The sequence below is a fragment of the Coregonus clupeaformis genome, chromosome 35 (assembly GCF_020615455.1).
Source record: "Coregonus clupeaformis isolate EN_2021a chromosome 35, ASM2061545v1, whole genome shotgun sequence".
Lineage (NCBI taxonomy): Eukaryota > Metazoa > Chordata > Actinopteri > Salmoniformes > Salmonidae > Coregonus > Coregonus clupeaformis.
In genome coordinates, this window is record NC_059226.1 from 19,769,082 (window position 1) to 19,791,893 (window position 22,812).

Consider the following 22,812-nt stretch of genomic DNA (forward strand, 5'->3'; position numbering starts at 1 on the left):
GTAGTGCCTTGCGGTCAGAGGCTGAGCAGTTGCCATACCAGGCGGTGATGCAACCAGTCAGGAGGCTCTCGATGGTGCAGCTTTTTTGAGGATCGGAGAACCCTTGCCAAATCTTTTCAGTCTCCTGAGGGAGAATAGGCTTTGTCGTGCCCTCTTCACGACTGTCTTGGTGTGTTTGGACCATGATAGTTCATTGGTGATGTGGACACCAAGGAACTTGAAGCTCTCAACCTGTTCCAATACAGCCCCGTCGATGAGAATGGGGGCGTGCTCAGTCCTCTTTTTTTCCCTGTAGTCCACAATCATCTCCTTTGTCTTGGTCACGTTGCGGGAGAGGTTGTTATCCTGGCACCACACGGCCAGGTCTCTGACCTCCTCCCTATAGGCTGTCTCAACGTTGTCGGTGATCAGGCCTACTACTGTTGTGTCGTCGGCAAACTTAATGATGGTGTTGGAGTCGTGCCTGGCTATGCAGTCATGGGTGAACAGGGAGTACAGGAGGGGACTGAGCACGCACCCCTGAGGGGCCCCCGTGTTGAGGATCAGCGTGGCAGATGTGTTGTTACCTACCCTTACCACCTGGGGGCGGCCCGTCGGAAAGTCCAGGATCCAGTTGCAGAGGGAGGTGTTTAGTCCCAGGATCCTTAGCTTAGTGATGAGCTTTGAGGGCACTATGGTGTTGAACGCTGAGCGGTAGTCAATGAATAGCATTCTCACGTGGGTGTTCCTCTTGTCCAGGTGGGAAAGGGCAGTGTGGAGTGCAATAGAGATCGCATCATCTGTGAATCTGTTGGGGCGGTATGCAAATTGGAGTGGGTCTAGGGTTTCTGGGATAATGGTGTTGATGTGAGCCATGACCATTCTTTCAAAGCACTTCATGGCTACAGACGTCAGTTATACGGGTCGGTAGTCATTTAGGCATGTTATCTTAGTGTCCTTGGGCACGGGGACTATGGTGGTCTGCTTGAAACATGTTAATATTACAGACTCAGTCAGGGACATGTTGAAAATGTTGGTGAAGACACTTGCCAGTTGGTCAGCACATGCTCGGAGTACACGTCCTGGTAATCCGTCTGGCCCTTACTCACATCGGCTACGGAGAGCGTGATCACATAGTCATCCGGAACAGCTGGTGCTCTCATGCATGCTTCAGTGTTGCTTGCCTCGAAGCGAGCATAGAAGTGGTTTAGCTCGTCTGGTAGGCTTGTATCACTGGGCAGCTCGCGGCTGTGCTTCCCTTTGTAGTCTGTAAACGTTTTCAAGCCCTGCCACATCCGATGATGTAGTACGATTCAATCTTAGTCCTGTATTGACTCTTTGCCTGTTTGATGGTTCGTCGGAGGGCATAGCGGGATAAGCGTCCGGGTTAGAGTCCTGCTCCTTGAAAGCGGCAGCTCTACCCTTTAGCTCAGTGTGGATGTTGCCTGTAATCCATGGCTTCTGGTTGGGGTATGTACGTACGGTCACTGTGGGGATGACTTCATCGATGCACTTATTGATGAAGCCAGTGACTGATGTGGTGTACTCCTCAATGCTATCTGAAGAATCCCGGAACATTTTCCAGTCTGTGCTGGCAAAACAGTCCTGTAGCTTAGCATCTGCATCATCTGACAACTTTTTTATTAACCGCCACAGCGGTTGGAACCAAAACTCTCCAATTTGGACTCCAGACCAAAGGACAAATTTCCACCGATCTAATGTCCATTGCTCGTGTTTCTTGGTCCAAGTAAGTCTCTTCTTATTATTGTTGTCCTTTAGTAGTGGTTTCTTTGCAGCAATTCAACCATGAAAGCATGATTCACGCAGTCTCCTCTGAACAGTTGATGTTGAGATGTGTCTGTTACTTGAACTCTGTGAAGTACTTATTTGGGCTGCAATTTCTGAGGCTGGTAACTCTAATGGTCTTCCTTTCCTGTGGCAGTCCTCATGAGAGCCAGTTTCATCATAGCGCTTGATGGTTTTTGCAACTGCACTTGAAGAAACGTTCAAAGTTCTTCACATTTTCCGTATTGACTGACCTTCATGTCTTAAAGTAATGTCATTTCTCTTTGATTATTTTAGCTGTTCTTGCCATAATATGGACTTGGTCTTTTACCATATAGGGCTATCTTCTATATACCCCACCCCTACCTTGTCACAACAAAACTGATTGGCTCAAACGCATTAAGAAGGAAATAAATTCCACAAATTAACTTTTAAAAGGCACACCTATTAATAGGCCCTTTTCACGATGACGTCATCTAACTTCCGCCTTTCCGCGTAGCAGGTTAACTTCACTTCCGTTCGCCCGTAACCTGAGACTTCTCAACGAAAATACAACTGTTGACCACTAACTAGCAAGCTAGCTACTTGAAGAAATTCCAAAAGGTACGTTTAAGTTAAATTAGTAAAGTTAAGAGTAATAATGTTTACGTATATGCAATGGTTTGTAACTTGCTAACGTTATTGTTAATTCATAATTGTTCACTGCCTTAGTTACTTAAAAATGGGCTAACGTTAGCTAACAACAACTTAGTACCAGATACCGATAACGTTAAAAGGTAGCGTTACATTGCTGCCTGGCTGTAATGTAACAAGTTTACTTAGCTAGCTATCTAACCCTTTGTTAGGCAGTTAGTTTATTCATGAATGTATAGTAACTCACCTATTCAAATACTGTTGTGCATGATAGCTAGATAAATATTGATTCCTGGTCAAAGCTGAATGTTAATTTAGCTGTTTCTTTTCTCCCGGTGTCTGTATCGCAACAGTATCCCATCCAACACCGAAGCATGGCACAATCTTCGAGAAGATGCTATTGCAGTGTACCATTTTGTTCAAACAACAAACAGAAATTCCCGTATCTGAGTTTTCACGATTTCCCTGTTGATGGAGAAATACGTGCCCGTTGGGTGAGGGCGATCAGGAGAGATGAGGGACCAAGTTTTAAGATTCTTCGTGGGAGCACCTTTGTTTGCAGTCAGCACTTTCCCCCTGAGGATAGATACACATCGGCCAGTGGACGGATCCGTATTAAACAGGGATCAGTGCCGTCTAGATTCCACTGGAATGATTGGGGTAAGGATAGGTAGACAGCGCAGCATTAGCCATTAATACATTACTGACTCTTATCTTACGGTCGATACAAACAGCAGTAATATTAAAAAGAGGCTGCAAAACAGAAACTCGTCAGCTCATAACCTTCGCTAGCATAGGGCTAATTTAAGCTAAATAAAGATAAACACGTACCTTCATAATCAAACAGGTAACCTTCAACGAAGAACTTGTAGCCTTTATCAAGCTTCGATCTTGAAGTAAGGGACCACTTGTCAGCAAGTCGTTCTACGTCGTTAAGTCGTATTGGTGGCAGATGTGAAAGGGACTGGGTGAACTCCATAATGATGTGCTACTAGCTAAGCGTTCCTAAGCGACACCGGATGTAAACATAACCTGCATCGCGGCAGAACGGAAGTTGTCTGACGTCACGTGAAAAGGGCCTATTGAAAGGCATTCCAGGTGACTACCTCATGAATCTGGTTGAGAGAATGCCAAGAGTGTGCAAAGCTGTCATCAAGGTGTCACGCCCTGGCTCTAGGGACTCTTATATGTTGAGCCAGGGTGTTAGTTTTGATGTGTAGTTCTATGTTTCGTTTTCTATGTTCTTGTTCTAGTTTATGTGTTTCTATGTTGGCCGGGGTGGTTCCCAATTAGAGACAGCTGTGGCTCGTTGTCTCTGATTGGGAACCATACTTAGGCAGCCTTTTGTGCACTTGTCATTTGTGGGATCTTGTTCCGTGTAGGTTTGTGTTTATGACCGAGGACTTGTTTTGTTGCTGTGTGTAAATACTCAATAAAAGATGTACGCATTTCACGCTGCGCCTTGGTCCAATCATTACGACGATCGTGACAGAAGATCCCACCAAAGGAGGACCAAGCAGCGTGTCCAGGAACAGACAGCCTGGACTTGGGAGGAGATCCTGGACGGGAAGGGATCCTGGACTTGGGAAGAGATCCAGGCCGGAATGGATCACCGTGCTTGGGAGGAGACTGTGGATGCGCGCTACAGAGAGGAGCAGCGGCAACGCAGTGGGTACCGGCCGAGGAGGAAGCCCGAGAGACAGCCCCAATATTTTTTTTTGGGGGGGGCTAAAAGGGCAGGCTCCGTGTTATGCGGAGCCACGTACTGTGCCGCGAGTGTTCCGGCACGGTCCTGTACGTCCTGTGCTAGCACCACGCACGTGTCGTGCTAAGGTGGGCATGCAGCCAGGACGGAGTGTGCCGGCTCAACGCTCGTGGCCTCCAGTACCCCTCCTCGGTCCCGTATATCCTGCGCCAGTGCCATGTGCTGTAGGGCCAGTACGAGTGCACAGCCCTGTAAGTCCTGTGCTGATGCCTCACACATATTGTGTGGAGGTAGGCATTCAGCCAGGACGGGTTGTGTCAGCTCTCCGCTCCAGACCTCCAGTCCGCCTCCACAGTCCGGCCCGGCCCGTTCCGGCTCCCCGCACCAAGGCAGTGGTGCGTGTTCCCAGTCCAGCCCGGCCTGTTTCTGCCCCCAGCACCAAGCCTATGGTGCGTGTTCCCAGTCCAGCCCGGACTGTTCCTGCTCCCCGCACCAAGCCTGGGGTGCGCGTCGCCAGCCCGACCCGGCCTGTTCCTGCCCCTCGCACCAAGCCTGTGGTGCGTGTTCCCAGTCCAGCCCGGCCTGTTCCTGCTCCCCGCACCAAGCCTGGGGTGCGCGTCGCCAGCCCGACCCGGCCTGTTCCTGCTCCCCGCACCAAGCCAGTGGTGCGCGTCACCAGCCCGGTCCGGCCTGTTCCTGCTCCTCGCACCAAGCCTGTGGTGCGCGTCGCCAGCCCGGCCCGGCCTGTTCCTGCTCCCCGCACCAAGCCAGTGGTGCGCGTCGCCAGCCCGGTCCGGCCTGTTCCTGCTCCTCGCACCAAGCCTGTGGTGCGCGTCGCCAGCCCGGCCCGGCCTGTTCCTGCCCCTCGCACCAAGCCTGTGGTGCGCGTCGCCTGCCCGGCCCGGCCTGTTCCTGTCCCTCGCACCAAGCCTGTGGTGCGCGTCGCCAGCCCGGTCTGGCCTGTTCCTGCTCCCCGCACCAAGCCAGTGGTGCGCGTCGTCAGCCCGGTCCGGCCCGTTCCTGCTCCCTACACCAAGCCAGTGGTGCACGTCGCCAGCCCGGTCCGGCCTGTTCCTGCTCCCCGCACCAAGCCAATGGTGCGTGTCGTCAGCCCGGTCCGGCCCGTTCCTGCTCCCCGCACCAAGCCAGTGGTGCGCGTCGTCAGCCCGGTCCGACCCATTCCTGCTCCTCGCACCAAGCCTGTGGTGCGCGTCGTCAGTCCGGCACAGCCCGTGCTTGTTTCACCGGTGCCTGGTCAGGTACCGGTCAGCTGCTCCACACCGGAGCCTAAGCAATCCGCTCTACCGATGTCCAGTCAAGCTCCAGTCAGCGGGGCCAGACCAGACCAGGGGCGCTACGGGGGGGTAGTTAGAGGGTGGTGGTCACGCCCGGAGCCGGATCCGCCTCCGAGGCGGAATGCCCACCCGGCCCCTCCCCTGTTGGGTTTAGTTGGCGCGGTCGCAGTCCGCGCCTTTGGGGGGGGGGTACTGTCACGCCCTGGCTCTAGGGACTCTTTTATGTTGAGCCAGGGTGTTAGTTTCGATGTGTAGTTCTATGTTTCGTTTTCTATGTTCTTGTTCTAGTTTATGTGTTTCTATGTTGGCCGGGGTGGTTCCCAATTAGAGACAGCTGTGGCTCGTTGTCTCTGATTGGGAACCATACTTAGGCAGCCTTTTGTGCACTTGTCATTTGTGGGATCTTGTTCCGTGTAGGTTTGTGTTTATGACCGAGGACTTCACGTTTCGTTTTGTTGTTTTGTTGCTGTGTGTAAGTACTCAATAAAAGATGTACGCATTTCACGCTGCGCCTTGGTCCAATCATTACGACGATCGTGACACAAGGCAAATGGTGGCTACTTTGAAGAATCTCAAATATAAACTATATTTTGATTTGTTTAACACTTTTTTGGTTACTACAATAGTAAAAATAAAGAAAAACCCTTGAATGAGTAGGTGTGTCCAAACTTTTGACTGGTACTGTATATGTCATGCAATGGCGGTCGGTGCCGTTTAAGATGAGGAAGGACGATCATTTCTTTTATGAGCATGGCCTTGTTTCTATTACAGCATATTGGATGACTGTCATTCATATTCCATTCACACAGCTCAATGTAACATTGATAGGTTTAGGCTACTACATGAAACTCACATTTTACCTATACCCATCATGAAGTTGCTACAACCTAGCCTATGAATGAAGTTTACAACGTAGATGTATAGGTCAAGATAAACATTTGAGTAATCAAGGTGACAGACAGTGGCACATTCAATACCGCCTTGCACACTTACCTGCATCTAGCTGATCTAGGGTGTAATCTTTAGTCCAACAGTTGCAAACAATATTTTCTATTGGACAAATTCAGGTATGTTTATCCCCGTTTCGTTCCGTTTGCTTCCACTTAAGAAAGGTTTTTCAACAGAATAGTTCACTTTCATAGCAGCCACATACAAACAGCATGATCACTTTCATGTTAATTCCTTCTCGCATTTACACACTGTCCTCCTGTCACCTTTTCCCTTCGCTCGTGGGCTTCAGTGCATAACACATCAGCTGTCTGCGACCAGGCAATAAAAACGTTCTAAGCCAAACCTTCATATCATGACCGCTAACCGCAGCCTACATTGTTGTCACCATATTAGCTAATGTCAGTCAACATAGCTACTAGAACTAACGCGTTAGTAAACCCACTACAATCATGCAGTACAGTGTACAGTTAGCAAGCAGTTTAGCAGTTACACCGGCAGGGGCAATAAATGAATAAAACCAAAAGCTAACCTTGATTTGGAAAAGTTCCAGTTTTGGATAGCCATAGCCAGTTAGCTAACATAGCATCCCTCTCTGTTTGAGCTGGGTGTTTGAGTAGGCTAAACTAGCTAGCTGCATTTGCTAGCTAAGTGAAAGTAAAAAAAAAATATACAACTAAATATAGCAATCTCTCTCTCTCTCTCTCTCTCTCTTTCTTGCTTCTCCTTCATTTTTAAGGAAATGCATTTTTTCAAAACTGTTCAACTATTGTCTTTCTCTCTCTTTGAGTCAACTACTCACCACATGTTATACACTGCAGTGCTAGCTAGCTGTAGTAGCTTATGCTTTCAGTACTAGATTACTTCTCTGATCCTTTGATTGGGTGGACAACATGTCAGTTCATGCTGCAAGAGCTCTGATAGGTTGGGAATGTCCTCTGGAAGTTGTCATAATAACTGTGTAAGTCTATGGAAGGGGGTGAGAAGCATGAGCCTCCTAGGTTTTGTATTGAAGTCAATGTACCAAGAGGAGGACAGAAACTAGCTGTCCCCCACCTACACCATGGTGCTACCCTACAGAGTGCTGTTGAGGCTACTGTAGACCTTCATTGCGAAACAGTGCGTTTTAATCAATTATTTGGTGGCATGTGAATATATTTAGTATAGTTTTATCCAAAAGGATAACTGTTTTAAAGTTTCACTATTTTTATTTTTATGGAATTCACTGAGCAGGATGGTCCTGCCCTTCCTCCACTGATCTCATGTACTGTATATTCTCTGTACAGTGTGTGGTGGGTCTCACATGGGGAGCGCTGTCTTACTGTAGCAGTTCTTGGTAAAGACTAAGACGTGATCATGTACACGTCATGTATAGTCTCTGTAATGTCTGGATCACATCTAGCTCCAGTGTGGGTGTTGGGTCTCACCTGGGGAGCGCAGCTTGTTCTGGCTGGCTGAGCGAGACAGGGGCAGACTCTGGCGGAAGCGGTTGGTTCGGCTGAACCCTAGGGGGATGTCAGCCTCAGACATGGTCTCAGCCAGAGACTCAGCTGAGGCAAAGGACAGCTTAGCAGCCTGGTCAGCTAGCCCAGACTGGGTGGACTGGGAGTGACGCGGGCTACGACTCTGGAGGAGAGAAAGAGAGAGAGAGTTTGTTTGGGGAGAGGAGAGGGAGAGAGAGGCAGATAGAATGGATTTGACAGAGAGGAGTACAAACGTGAAAGAGGTAACAAACAATATACAGATTATAAGACAAACAAACACAATTAAGATTGGCATAATGTATCAGCATGTCAGGAACAACATTCACACAACTGATGCCATCTTTCCTCTTTCTGATAGGGTGGGATGGAATAATGTGACGGTGCCTGTTGGTTCACCAATGCTGACAGCAGAAGGATACAGCAAGGCAGAGGTGCAGAACACAACACCTTCAGAACTGGGGATCCACTGAGGACCAGTAGGTAGGAATGGGGAAGATACAGAATAACCTGGTGGGCGCTGAGACCTATTTTTAATGTTTTAAAGCTTATGTAAAGTTATCTCTCCCTCTACACCTGCCTCCTCTCCCTATTGGTTGGGACCAGAGCTGTCTGGATTAGACAAGGCCATGTAGATCCAGATCAGGGCTGTCACTCTGGGTTTATTCTACTAGCTGGACCTGGCCTGGGCCCAGGCAGCATCTCTTCTTCCTCAGCTACTCTGCTGCTGCTGCAACTAGACAGTGTTCTGCCAGGCTGCTGTGTTCTGCTCAGTGAGCTGGCTCCCCTATCCCCACCGCCGGGTCTCCTCCAGCTCCCAGACTCCTTTAATGAGCTCCCAGAATGCTCGATGAGGACTGTTAGCTTTGCAGAGCCAGCCAGACACATCACAGTACAGTACAGTACCTACGCCCCTCGCTAGCCCCTCACACCAAGTAGAACACAACTTCTCCTCCGCTCTCTGTGTCGTTTTCATCCCTCGTTCTGCTTTAATAAGACTTCAGCATGTTTTTTACGAGGCTCTCATTAATCTTGTCTTTAGGAAGGCGAGACACAGCTTCACAGAGTGCTGTGCTCATTGACTCCCAGCAGTGCTCGCTTTGACAAATACACAGAACATGCATGCACATACACCACAGGAGGCTGCTGAAGACGGCTCATAATAATGTCTGGAAAGGAGCAAGTGGAATGGCTTCAAACACATTTGATACCATTCCGCTCCAGCCTTTAACACGAGCCCATCCTCCCCAATTAAGGTGCCACCAACCTCCTGTGACACACATACAAACTCACACACACACATACTCACACACATGCACGCACACACGCATGCACGCACACATGGCACACACACGCACTGTTCATACTGCAACCACAAACATTTACACAGTGCAGTCACACACACAACCCCACAACAGAGTGGTGGCACTTGTAAATGACTGCACTGTTGGAACATAAGCGTTTCGCTACACCTGCGATAACATCTGCTAAATATGTGTGCGCGACCAATAACATGATTTGATTTGATTTGGTGGGCAGGGCAGGGCAGGCAGACAGTGTCTGAGCACGCAGAAAGAGGGTGGTTCTGACGGATCGCCCCCACTGTGCTTTCTAATGGAGTCATTTATCTTTAAGCAACGACCACACTGAGCAGGCAGCACAACAACACAGTCCATAGACCACACAGCAGCACATATATTGTACACACAGAACACACTGCACACACAATCCACACAAACACCAGCTCCAGTGAGCCAAGCAGAGCTCCAGGGCTAAATGAAGCCAGAGCACAGATGGATAAAACACAGCCATCATCTTGACTCAGCACAGCTAAAAGATACATGTCCTTTAAAAGAGTGAACACGTCAGTGAGCTGACGTTGAGCTAACACTACTCCCTGGAGTTTGTGTGTCTACATAACAGAGGATCTTTTCAACAAATCACACCGAACCGGTGAGACCATGCAAAATATCAAATAGAACTCAGGAGAAAGTGGAGAGAGGGAAACTAGCTCCATCTCGCTCTCACACACAGGAGAGAAGATCTGTCGCCAAACTCCAATCCAGCAACTCACCTAATGAGAATCTTTCACTTTAACTGTAGTTGGAAAAACAGGTGTGAGTCATTCTATTGTAGCTTGGAGAAACACTAAACACTTAAGAAACAAAGGTAGATTCCCCCAATGGAACAAAATATGTTCTCTCCATATGTTGGAGGAAAGAAACCATATCAACTTGGTGTTGTTGCCATAGATACTTTATGTAAAGGTGTCAGAGTGATATCCCACTGGGCACAAACGTTCAATGTAATTTCATTGAAATGGCGTGGAAACAACGTTGATTCAACTAGTGGGTGCCCATTCTCTCCTGTGCGTCATCATGGGCAGGTAAATGCACACACCATCTGCTAAGAGATCTCTAATGCTAGACACGCACTCTCTCTTCAGAGGAAAACAGTGGTTCCACCTCTTCCTCTTTTCTCTGCCCTCTCTCCCCCTCTCCCTCTCTCCCTCTCTCCCTCTCTCCCTCTCTCCCTATCATCCTATGGTGTCAATCCAGGCTTTTTCAATAGCACTCAATTACTGTGAGAAGACTACATTCTTATAATACAACGGAGGAAGAAATGAACAAGGAGAAAACAAGATGATCTTACAAGAAATATAATTCAATGGAAAGGAGGACACAGCAGGCTGCAACATACCTAGGGCTATGAACTGCATTCAATCCAACAACAAACCCCATCTCTCTCTCCTTTTCTCTCTCTCTCCCTCCCTCTCCATTTCTCTCTATTTTGTCTCTTGTTCGCACAAAGAGTGGGTCAGGTTTAAGGTCAGTGTCATGGTTGTGTTTAAGTGCTTGTTATAGGTTGAGAGGCTGAAGTTAATGGTTGGGGGCAAGGCCATACAGAGAAAACAGATAGCTGTTGGAGTCAAGTCCACCAATGGAGGATCACATGACAGGGGGTGACGGTCTCTGGTTTCTCTTTAGCTGTTAATTACCATGGTGATAAGTGATAAGACATTCCACTGAGAGTTTATTAGTCAGAAAGAGAGAAAGAGACATTCTCACTATTCTCAGATCTGAGAAGAATCTGTTTTACCATGGATCGTTGCTAGAGAGACGTTTATTAACCCATAAGAGTCTAAGCCTTGTTTAAGATGGGGTGGGGGGGAGAAGGGGGGGTTCTACTAAGCTATATGGAATTGTTTTAAGAAGCTCATACCAAGGATAATTTTGCTATTTGATTTTGAAGTGTCAAAATAATCTAGAAGTGTTTTATGGCCTTATTGCTATTAGCCCATACATTGAATAACAGATTCACTACATGGAACAACAGATAGTCACCCCCCAAAAATCGAAAGGAAATATGTTCTGAAGTGTCTGTCCTATATCTGAGAGATATAAGAAAGATCAGGAAACATTATTATTATTCTTTTTTTTAAACATGTATTTAACCCCTTATTGTTGGTACTAAACAGTCTTCATATATACTTCAATACATTTTTTCAACTGGTACCGGGGGACCTTCAGACGAGTCTTGTGAGGCCTGTGGGCGTCATTGAGCAAAACAACCAACATGTACGTGTTCGTGAGAGTCTCACCTTTCCACAGAGCCGTCATTAGTGTGTAGCCCAAACTGTTCGGATGCTACAGACAGAAGTTGGCAGATCGGCTGAACTGACTTTAGACGAGTCCCAATACGCTTGTGGGGGTTGTAGAGCAAAACGGACGATTTTGTGAGAAGACCGATTTTCAGGATGTCTCATGGTCTGACAAACACTGCTCTAGCTCTGTCACCTTTCACCGCAGATGCGGAAGTGCGACATCGGCGGATGCGGTGGATTGAGACACATCCAATGCAAAAAAAACAGATATATCTAGCTTAAACTGATGGATTTTTATGGGAATTATTTTATTATGCTAATTAGATTTCCGCAGGGGCACGGACATCGATCATAGGTGGTTTTAACTGACTAATATCACACTCCTCACACCTCTCTTCTGCTATCCCCCTTCTATTATCTGCCCTTTTCAAGCACTTTTCCTTTTTCATACACTGACTATACCAAACATTAGGAACACCTTACTAATATTGAGTTGCCCTCAGAACAGTCTCAATTTGTCAGGGCATGGACTCTACAAGGTGTCGAAAGCGTTCCACAGGGATGCTGGCCCATGTTGATTCCAATGCTTCTCACAGGTGTGTCAAATTGGCTGGATGTCCTTTGGGTGGTGGACCATTCTTGATACACATGGGAAACTGTTGAGCGTGAAAAATCAAGCAGTGGTTTTCACCCTCTGAAGGGCACTCACCCTCTGAAGGGCACTCATCCACAATACATGTCTCAATAGTCTCAAGGCTTAAAAATCCTTCTTTAACCTGTTTTCTCCCCTTCATCTACACTGATTGAAATAGATTTAACAGGTGACATCAATAAGGGATCATAGCTTTCACCTGGATTCACCTGGTCAGTCTCATGACCTGGTCAGTGTCATGAGTACAGTGAGGGGAAAAAGTATTTGATCCCCTGCTGATTTTGTACGTTTGCCCACTGACAAAGAAATGATCGGTCTATAATTTTAATGGTAGGTTTATTTTAACAGTGAGAGACAGAATAACAACAACAAAATCCAGAAAAACGCATGTCAAAAAGGCTATAAATTGATTTGCATTTTAATGAGGGAAATAAGTATTTGACCCCCTCTCAATCAGAAAGATTTCTGGCTCCCAGGTGTCTTTTATACAGGTAACGAGCTGAGATTAGGAGCACATTCTTAAAGGGAGTGCTCCTAATCTCAGCTTGTTACCTGTATAAAAGACACCTGTCCACAGAAGCAATCAATCAATCAGATTCCAAACTCTCCACCATGGCCATGACCAAAGAGCTCTCCAAGGATGTCAGGGACAAGATTGTAGACCTACACAAGGCTGGAATGGGCTACAAGACCATCGCCAAGCAGCTTGGTGAGAAGGTGACAACAGTTGGTGCGATTATTCGCAAATGGAAGAAACACAAAATAACTGTCAATCTCCCTCGGCCTGGGGCTCCATGCAAGATCTCACCTTGTGGAGTTGCAATGATCATGAGAACGGTGAGGAATCAGCCCAGAACTACACAGGAGGATCTTGTCAATGATCAGGCAGCTGGGACTATAATCACCAAGAAAACAATTGGTAACACATTACGCCGTGAAGGACTGAAATCCTGCAGCGCCCGCAAGGTCCCCCTGCTCAAGAAAGCACATATACAGGCCCGTCTGAAGTTTGCCAATGAACATCTGAATGATTCAGAGGAGAACTGGGTGAAAGTGTTGTGGTCAGATGAGACCAAAATGGAGCTCTTTGGCATCAACCCAAGAACACCATCCCCACCGTCAAACATGGAGGTGGAAACATTATGCTTTGGGGGTGTTTTTCTGCTAAGGGGACAGGACAACTTCACCGCATCAAAGGGACGATGGACGGGGCCATGTACCGTCAAATCTTGGGTGAGAACCTACTTCCCTCAGCCAGGGCATTGAAAATGGGTCGTGGATGGGTATTCCAGCATGACAATGACCCAAAACACACGGCCAAGGCAACTAAGGAGTGGCTCAAGAAGAAGCACATTAAGGTCCTGGAGTAGCCTAGCCAGTCTCCAGACCTTAATCCCATAGAAAATCTGTGGAGGGAGCTGAAGGTTCGAGTTGCCAAACGTCAGCCTCAAAACCTTAATGACTTGAAGAAGATCTGTAAAGAGTGGGACAAAATCCCTCCTGAGATGTGTGCAAACCTGGTGGCCAACTACAAGAAACGTCTGACCTCTGTGATTGCCAACAAGGGTTTTGCCACCAAGTACTAAGTCATGTTTTGCAGAGGGGTCAAATACTTATTTCCCTCATTAAAATGAAATCAATTTATAACATTTTAGACATGCGTTTTTCTGGATTTTTGTTGTTGTTATTCTGTCTCTCACTGTTCAAATAAACCTACCATTAGAATTATAGACTGATCATGTCTTTGTCAGTGGGCAAATGTACAAAATCAGCAGGGGATCAAATACTTTTTTCCCTCACTGTAGGTGTTCTTAATGTTTTGTATACTCAGTGTATGTCTTTCTCCTTTCCTCTCCCTCTCTCTCTCTCTCTCTCTCTCTCTCTCTCTCTCTCTCTCCACAATCTCTCTCTGTGCCATCTTTCCCCTCCCTTTCCTGCTCTGTCGCTCACACCCCTCAGAGATTCATCAGTTTTTAATCCGTCTCAAAAGTAGCTTCTCATTCTGGCTGTCTGGGTCTCTCTATGTCAACACCTCTGTTTCTGGACAGCTCTCAAAGCAGCCTCTACTCCTTCTCCTGCTGAATTCTATGTCTGTTTGAACAGCCCTGCTCTCATACACACTCGCTCTCTCTCCACACTTTGTGCTATTTCACCAAACAGGGAGAGAAGAGCCTGGAAAACAAGCAAGCAAAAATTACCCCCCTCTTACTCCTCACTTACTCTTTCCCTCTATCTCTGGCTTTCACTCTCGCCGTCTATCTCTCGGGCAGAATACGAGCCCCCCCCTAATGCGAGCCTGCTCCCCCCCACCCTCTCTCCTTGGCCGAGCTCAGTCTCTTTATAACACGGGGAGTCATCAATGCATGGAAGAAATTGCTCTGCCAAATTGCGCTGGATTGTTCACTGATGCGATCTGCTCGCTCGGCAGGAGAGTGAGGAAAATGGCGTACTCTGGGGAGGGAAGATGACTGAGATGGCTGGTAGTCTTCTTTGCTGAGGAAAAATAGAAAAGGGGCCAGGCCAGTAGAATACATACATACCAGACCAGGGTTAAAATACGTGTGTATTTTGAGTATCTGTTATTTAAATACTTTTTCTTCTGTGTATTTGAGTATTTTCAAATTCACAGCCCAAAACAAGTACTTTTATTTGAGTTTTTGAATGGTTATTTGTAAAAAAAACAACAACAACAAGTAGTCGACCAAATTGTAATTGAAAGTCTTTTCAAATACTTATTTCAAATAATAAATGCATGGGAGTGTATTTGTGTCACGACTTCCGCCGAAGCTGCCTCCCCTCCTTGTTCAGGCAGGCTTCGGCGTTCGTCATCACCGGAGTACTAACCACTGCCGCCCCAATCATCATCACAATTGTCTTGTCAATCACACACACCTGGTTCTATTCCCCTAATTAGTCTGTGTATAAGTGTTCCCTCTGCCCCCTTGTCCTTGTGGGTGATTGTTTATTGTGGAGTTTAGTGAAGCTCGGTGGAGCGTGTATATTTTGTATCGACGGGAGTATTTTCACGTGAGCCTTGTATTTTCCAGTGCACCTGTTTTGTGCCCTGGAGTGTGTTTGACGCATTTCTGCGTAAACCTGTATTTTGCGGATTAAAGCCTGTTATTCTGTAATTTACCCTCCCGCGCCTGACTCCTTCAACACCACCTTATCACAGAATCACCCACCCGAATATGGAGTCAGCGGGAGAAGAGCGCATGCCTGGAGTCGTGGCACGGGTCCAGGAGCATTCCACGATGCTGACCAGCTTGGGGGAAGCGATGGATCGGCTTCTTCAGGTCATCCAACGCCTGGAGAGGAGAGGACCCGATCTGTCGAGACCAGCTGGCCAACCGGATCCAGCCACCTACACCCCAGCACCCGGAGGGATCCAGATATCCCGACCACGGGCGTTTGATGGGATGACAGTGCTGTGCCAGGGATTCCTCCTCCAATTGGAGCTTTACTTCACCAGCATCAGGCCGGAACCATCGGAGCGGGAGAAGGTGTCCGTCCTCGTTTCCTGTGGGAAAGCCCTGGAGTGGGCCAACGCGGTGTGGAACGAAGGAGGAGCCGCGTTGGAGGACTACAGGGAGTTCGCTCGCCTCTTTTGGCGGTCTTTGATCACCCGCCCGAGGGTAGAGAGGCGGGTGAGCGACTGGTCCATCTGAGGCAGGGGACGAGGACCGCGCAGCACTTCGTGTTGGAGTTTCGGACGCTGGCAGCGGGGTCCGGGTGGAACGAGTTGGCCCTGATCGACCATTTCCGGTGCCATCTGCGGGAGGACATCATACGGGAGCTAGCCTGCCGAGACACCATGTTGTCCTTCAACAAACTGGTGGACATGGCCATTCGTTTGGACAACCTGCTGGCAGCCAGAGGACGTCCTGGTGGGGGTCTGCCCGTTTCCACCCCAGACGACTCGGATCCCGAGCCGATGGAGCTTGGTGGAGCCGCCGGCCAAGAGAGCGGAGGAGGACAGCGACAGTGCCACTCTGGTGGCACAAAGGGACAATACACCACACGTCGTAGTCAACGCTCCTTTGGGCCGGGAGGCGGCAGGCAGGGCACTCACACATCACCCCAGGTATCGAACACCCACACTTGTTCAGAGCCCACTGCTGCACACTGTACCCTACCTATCCACTTTCCCGATCTCATGGTAGTTCCCCAGTGTAAGGCACTAGTCGATTCAGGCGCAGCTGGGAACTTTATGGGCATCCGCACGCCGTCAAGGCATAACATTGGTTCCCCTATCCATTCCACTCCCCATCAGAGCACTCGATAGTCGACCAATAGGGTCCGGGTTTGTTACGGAAGTCACGATACCAGTCACCATGATCACCTAGGAGACTCATTTTGAGCAGGTAATTTTTTCGATTATTGAATCTCCTGCTTTCCCTGTGGTATTAGGTATCCCTTGGCTAGCACTCCACAACCCCACCTTCTCATGGCCGCAGAGGGCTCTCACGGGGTGGTCGCGAGAGTGTCAGGGTAGGTGTCTAGATGTTTCCGTTGGTGCAACCACGGTGGAAAGTCCAGACAGTACCTCCACCGTGCGCATTCCCCCTGAATACCTCGATCTGGCGCAAGCGTTCTCTAAAACGCAGGTGACTAAATTACCACCTCATCGGGCGGGGGATTGCGCAATAAAACTCGGGGGGGGGGGGGTACTATCACCACTTCGGCCGAGGCTGCCTCCTCTGCTGCTTCGGCGTTCGTCATCACCGGAGTACTAACCACTGCCACCCCAATCATCATCACAATTGTCTTGTCTCGTCATCACACACCTGGTTCTAATCCCCTAATTAGTCGGTGTATAAGTGTTTCCTCTGCCCCCTTGTCCTTGTGGGTGATTGTTTATTGTGAAGGTTAGTGAAGCTCGGTGGAGCTCGTGTATTTTGTTAGATGGGAGATTTTTCCCGTGTGCCTTGTATTTTCCAGTGCACCTGTTTTGTGCCCTGGAGTGTGTTTGACGCATTTGTGTGTAAACCTGTATTTTGCGGATTAAAGCCTGTTATTCTGTGATTTAACCTCCTGCGCCTGACTCCTTATCACAATTTGAGTCAGTGTATTTGAGCATTTTCAAATTCTTTCCAAGTGTATTTCAAAATACATTCCAATATTCAACTACTTGTTTAAAAAAAAATAAAGGTTATCTGAATACTTGTTTTGAAATGTACTGAAAAGTAATTGAAATACCTGAAATAGTATTTTAACTCAGGTCTGATACAGACAGCAAAGAAAACTCTATAGGGCTGGATTCTACCACTTCTTCTTATCACCTGTTCTCCTCCTTCACTTAATTCTGTCTAATTCAGCTTGTTGAGAATGTGACTCATTCAGTAGGCTTTTAATGATATTAATCTTCAGATTTAGACACTGTGATGTAATTTATGTGGAGGAGCACTGGAGAAGTGGGCAAGCATTATTCAACAAGCACTTGATCAAATATTTCCATGAGTCATGGAAGTAGAAAAAGGAAGAGAAAATCTAATATTGTGACAGCGATTTGATGACTGTCTAATTTCAGCGGGCAGTCAAGCCAAGAAAACAGCCTGTCTGACTGACTGCCTCTGATTAGAGTTTGTTGGGAGTGCAAAGAAAAATGTCTCGAGGTCAGAGGGTTTTTAAAGCTTTTTTGGACAGTGTAATAATTACATAGCTGTGTGGTAGATGGGTCAGGAATCTGGATATCGATATCTGGTGACATTTCCACCCTGTCCAGATGATATTTCAGGGAAGCATAAACCTCAGACGAGGCCTCTTCCCACACAGATGTCAATACTTCCTGAAAGCCTCTCTGTGTAGATCCATGCTGTGCCTCAGCAGCAACTGGACAACATGTATGAAATATAACCCTCAACGGAGCTCATTTACACCCTGTAAACCATGTTAGCTCACATAGATCCACAGCATGACACATACACATAAACTCCATCTACTCCAACTACCTCAATGTCACACGCAAAACAGATATACCCTCACTGATGCATCCGCAGGCAAGACAGAACAGAAACAATACATGACATATAACTGTACATTTATCCTCAATACTGCATATCTAACCTCAAAGCCTGTCAGTAAAATCTAAGGACATCTGAGACATGTCAAAGCAATATTTCCACAATGCAATAAGGCACTGTAATGTCTTCTTAACGTCTCAGTTAGCCTGAGTAATACTCTAGCAAGGTCACATGGATGTTAGCCATTAGCTGACTGACTGACTGACTGAGGTGGCATTAATCCTGGGAGAATCATTTCCTGCAGATTAAATGGAGCTTGAAGGCTTTAAGCTGCTGCCGCCGCCTGAGACTCAAGAGATGCCAACTGAGAGTCTGCGTGCCAGCGGTGCGACGGGCACAGGGCTGCTGCAGAAACCAGGCAGAGAAAGAGAGATGTGCCACAGGAGCCTGGGGTGGTACACACACACACACACACACACACAAATACACACAACAAGAACACACCACAGTGGATGGAGAAATCAAACTGACACAGCGACACTGTCACTTACAGCACTGACCTTAAAGCTCCAGTAGTTGGGTTGTTGCTGGGGAGAGACAAAAAGAAAGAAAGAGAGAAAATAAAAGAGAAAGAGATAGAGAGAGAGAGAGAGAGAGAGAGAGAGAGAGAGAGAGAGAGAGAGAGAGAGAGAGAGACAGACAGACAGAGAGAGAGAGGGGGGGTGTTAGACATTTACTCTCAAGTATCTGACAACTAATAATAAAAGTAACTCTTGGAGAAATTGCTTGATGGGTGAGGGAGAGAGAGAGACAGAGAGAGAGATGGAGAAAGAGATGGAGAGAAGAGGAGAGATAGAGAGAGTGGCTGAAATACGTAACCCAAAAGCCCTTGACAGTGACACTCCAGCATCAAATGCTCTTAGAAGTGTGACCATTCCCAGCCCAAAATATGCTGCACACACCCTACTTGCCCACTTCCCACACACACACACACAAAGCACAGACACACACACACACTCATACACACACACTATCCCAAGCATCATGTCATTATCCTCCATCAGAGCCAACACAGAACATATTGACAGCCCATTAAGGGAATCGTTAATACAACAAGAAGGTTACAATGTTCTTAGTAATTGATTTGCATTAGGTGTTGTGGATGTGGGCAGGAGGGGGTGAGGGGGGGATCTGTTTGTGAATGTAATGTTACAACTCAAACCAAGTAGGAACTAGCTACAGGCTGTGGCTTTTGACAGGATTAAATGAAAGAAGTGAAATTGAATTAAACAGGCCACTCTGTCAGTCGTTCAGATATTGGCCTGTCTCCCAGACTTCTCCATCATCCATCGGCAGACAGGCCCCCTCTCTCTCTCCTTTTCTCTTCGTTTCTGCTCCCTCTCTCCACCTGCCTCTCTCTCTCTAGCCATCTGATATTCTCTACCTAACCCTTTCTCAGTGTTTCTTTTCGATATCACCTCATCATATTTTTATTATGGACATCAGAAAGAGTTCATTTACAACTGATTGTTACTTTATCATCTCCCCGTCTGTCTCTCACCCAGCGTAGTAATTTATAATAGATGACCGACATTCATTTAACTATGAAAACCAAGGCAGCTAGCTAGCTGGAGAGCTGGTTATGGCTGATGGGAATCCCCCCTGACCTAGATGATACCAGTCTCTCTAAGCCTAAGGTGTTCCTCCCTCTATCTCTCTCATTGACACAGTGTTAAACAGTCCTGCAGGGCTTGGCTATGGACTAGGGAGGCAGCATGGTGTACAGGGCAGGAAGGCACACTGACACAATAGTAGCTACCTCTACACCCCATGCTGATCAATGGAGCTGCATTTTTCATGATCCGGTCGAGACTAAGTGATGACCTGGAGAGAGTGACAATATATGACCACAGGGCACCGGGTAGCACCGCTAAGACTCCCTGCCATGGCAACAACTACACCCACAGCTTCAAACTGACCCTGGATCTCTGTGTTCTCCCAGAGGGACAATATACGCCCACAGGACAGCGACAAAATGCCTTGCCATGGCAACAACAACTAGCCTGTTACCAGACCTGTTTGTGACAGGAATCAGCTATACAGCACAAACATGCTTGGAACCAGGATAAACAACAGTCTGGAACTTTCTGTTTCTCTGAATCACATAGGTGGCTGCTGATTATATATGCGGATGAGCCTCCCTGATAAGTTAACCTTTTCTTTGCATTACAGGATGGATGGGGCATGAGTTAAAATAAAAGGTTGGGATTGAGTTCATTGTAATGTCTAGCAGTGTCAGAACAGGCTAGAACGATCAGATCCAGGAAGACCTAGTTTTGCTTTCACTGACACAAAATAATTCCTTTACTGGGGAGCTGGATGTTACTAATGTCAAAACAATTATCTCTATAGGATAACCTTGATGTAACTCAGAGTCTACTAGAGAACACATTCAGTTAAACTCTGCTCGCTTGGCTGCTCTCATTTCTCTCTATTCTATAAGTGACTTAAATTCTATTCTATTGGTTTTATGTTGGAGGTCAGGTGAACCAAAGCTTTGTGCCTGTGTGTCGGCAGGATGGAAATGTGTGTGTGTGTGTGTGTCCATGTGGAAAGTAGGTCATGACTAGACTAGGAGGTAGGCTCTACTGCCTGTGGGATGGGCTGGGTTAGATTCTACCTGCTCATGTGGCAGTCAGTCATTCAGTCTAGACTGCCTGGGCTCAGGGGTTGCCCCTGACAACCCTGGAACTAACTGACAGACAGATGCTCAGAGGCAGCATTTCTGCAAGTGAATAACTCTTGAATAATGTTGTTTTCCTCACAGACTAGAAATGTGAGAATGTTTATTGTGCATGTGCCTGTTCTGTGGGCTCTCATGTAATGAGTCTTGTTTACAGATCTAAGGTCAGAGTAAACAGCCTCTCTTTCTCCACCACTTCAGCTCCTGTTGTTGTTTGAACTGCACCTTGATTGGCCATCCTACAGATTGGACTTTGAGTCGCAAATACTGCTGCCGTGTGATAGATAGCACAGGTCAGTGGATTCTAAGGTAACATCAACACTATGCTTTCAGTACTATAAAGCTGTTTTGTTTACCTTGAAGTATAGTTTCTGACCAATTATAACCTTTATATACAGCATACTAATTGAAAATAAATGAACCCCCCAAAACTCCCACTCTGTGCCAAACCCCTCTCAGCATACCTAGACAAGTCAACACTTTGCAGCCACCTCCTCAGCCCCAGATGTGTCATAGTCACCACACACCAGTCATCCATACTAGCTAATACATACAGTATGACTCCACCAGCAGCCCTAGTACTAAGCTGAAACATCTTTATCCCCCCAGTTAACACATACCCCTGCTGAATTACATATGTACTACCCATGTGTTTCAGGTTGCAGACCTGCCTGCACCTCCATGCAGGATTAGAGGTGGGGATCAGGGATTAAATGTATGCTGTTAACCCTCCCCCTCCTCCTCCCTCTCCCATCTATCTCTCCCCTGCCATGGTGTACATACACAAACACGAAAACACACATACACCACAACCCCTCCAGCCTCACTGTCCTGTGTAAACACACACACACACACTGCACCTCTGTGTGGGAGAGGGCCATAGGCAGGCAGGGTTCTCTGACAGAAGGACAGAGCCTCACAGACTGGAGCTCCGTTCTGCCTGACCTGCATGCAAAGCAGGCTGCGCTCTCTCCTTTCCTCTCCCCCCCCCCTCCTCATTCCGTCATTCTCTCACTCAGTCTCTCTCGCTCTATTCCTCAATCTTTCTCCCAGTCAGTCTACCTCCATCTCTCTCCATACACCTGTACACACACATATACACACTCTACAAGAATGCCGCCTTACACCTGCCAAACGCATGAAGCCTGTCACCACAACAACCACAACAAACATAGACCAGTCCTGCCTTGACATACGAGACCCCCTCCAGACCTACACACACTCCTCCCTCACTAAACACCCCCCATCCTCCCCCAGCTCTCACCTGCAGCACACCTGTCCTCCTCTCCTCTCTCCTCTCCAGTCTCACCAGGCTGTCCCTTCCCTCCGTCAGGTGCAGAGGATCATCATACCGCTTTGTCAGTCTCTCCCTCCCTCTGGCTCTCTCTTTCTCCACTTCCCTCCCTCTCTCCGGAACATGCGGCGGAAACTCTTTTATTTAATTCATTACAACACCAGGCGATTAACTCCTTCGCAGATGTGTGGCTGTCTCCCTCCCGCTGGCGCTGGCTAATTGACTAGCAGGCTGGTTGACTGGTTCCTCTGCTTATCCCCCTTTTCCTCCCCTCTTTTTCTCTCTCTCTGTCCCCCTCCTCCCCCTGTCCATGTTCCACCCAGACGATTGCATGCACAGCCAGCAGATGACAAGGAATTCCAGGCTTTGCTGCTCTCTCCTTCATGCCCCGATGATGATATCCCGGCAATTTAGGATTTGTAGCCGTTTCTCTGCCTCTCACTCTCTGTCTGGCATCTCTCTCTCTCTCTCTCTCTCTCTCTCTCTCTCTCTCTCTCTCTCTCTCTCTCTCTCTCTCTCTCTCTCTCTCTCTCTCTCTCTCTCTCTCTCTCTCTCTCTCCCTCTCGCTCTCTCTCTCTCCCTCCCTCCCTCTCTCCAGCCTGACCTTTGCAATGTGATATCACCGCTTTCCATATTAGGGAGAGGTTGCCGTGGCAACCATGGACTCCACCTGTCTCTCACCCACCCTCCCCTTCTCTCTCTCTCTCTCTCCCATTCTCCCATTGCTCTT

The 22,812-nt window shown here is 47.7% G+C and overlaps 1 protein-coding gene across 1 annotated transcript in view; it reads right to left on the reverse strand.

The window, feature by feature from the left end:
- Positions 1-22,812, reverse strand: part of LOC121550580 (SRC kinase signaling inhibitor 1-like) — a 64,490-nt gene that overhangs the window by 32,131 nt on the left and 9,547 nt on the right. The window contains exons 3-4 of the mRNA XM_041862906.2: positions 18,597-18,632; positions 7,773-7,971 (exon numbers count right to left, since the gene is read on the reverse strand). Of these exons, the coding sequence (XP_041718840.2) occupies positions 7,773-7,971; positions 18,597-18,632 (235 nt within the window). The remainder of the gene's footprint in view (positions 1-7,772; positions 7,972-18,596; positions 18,633-22,812) is intronic.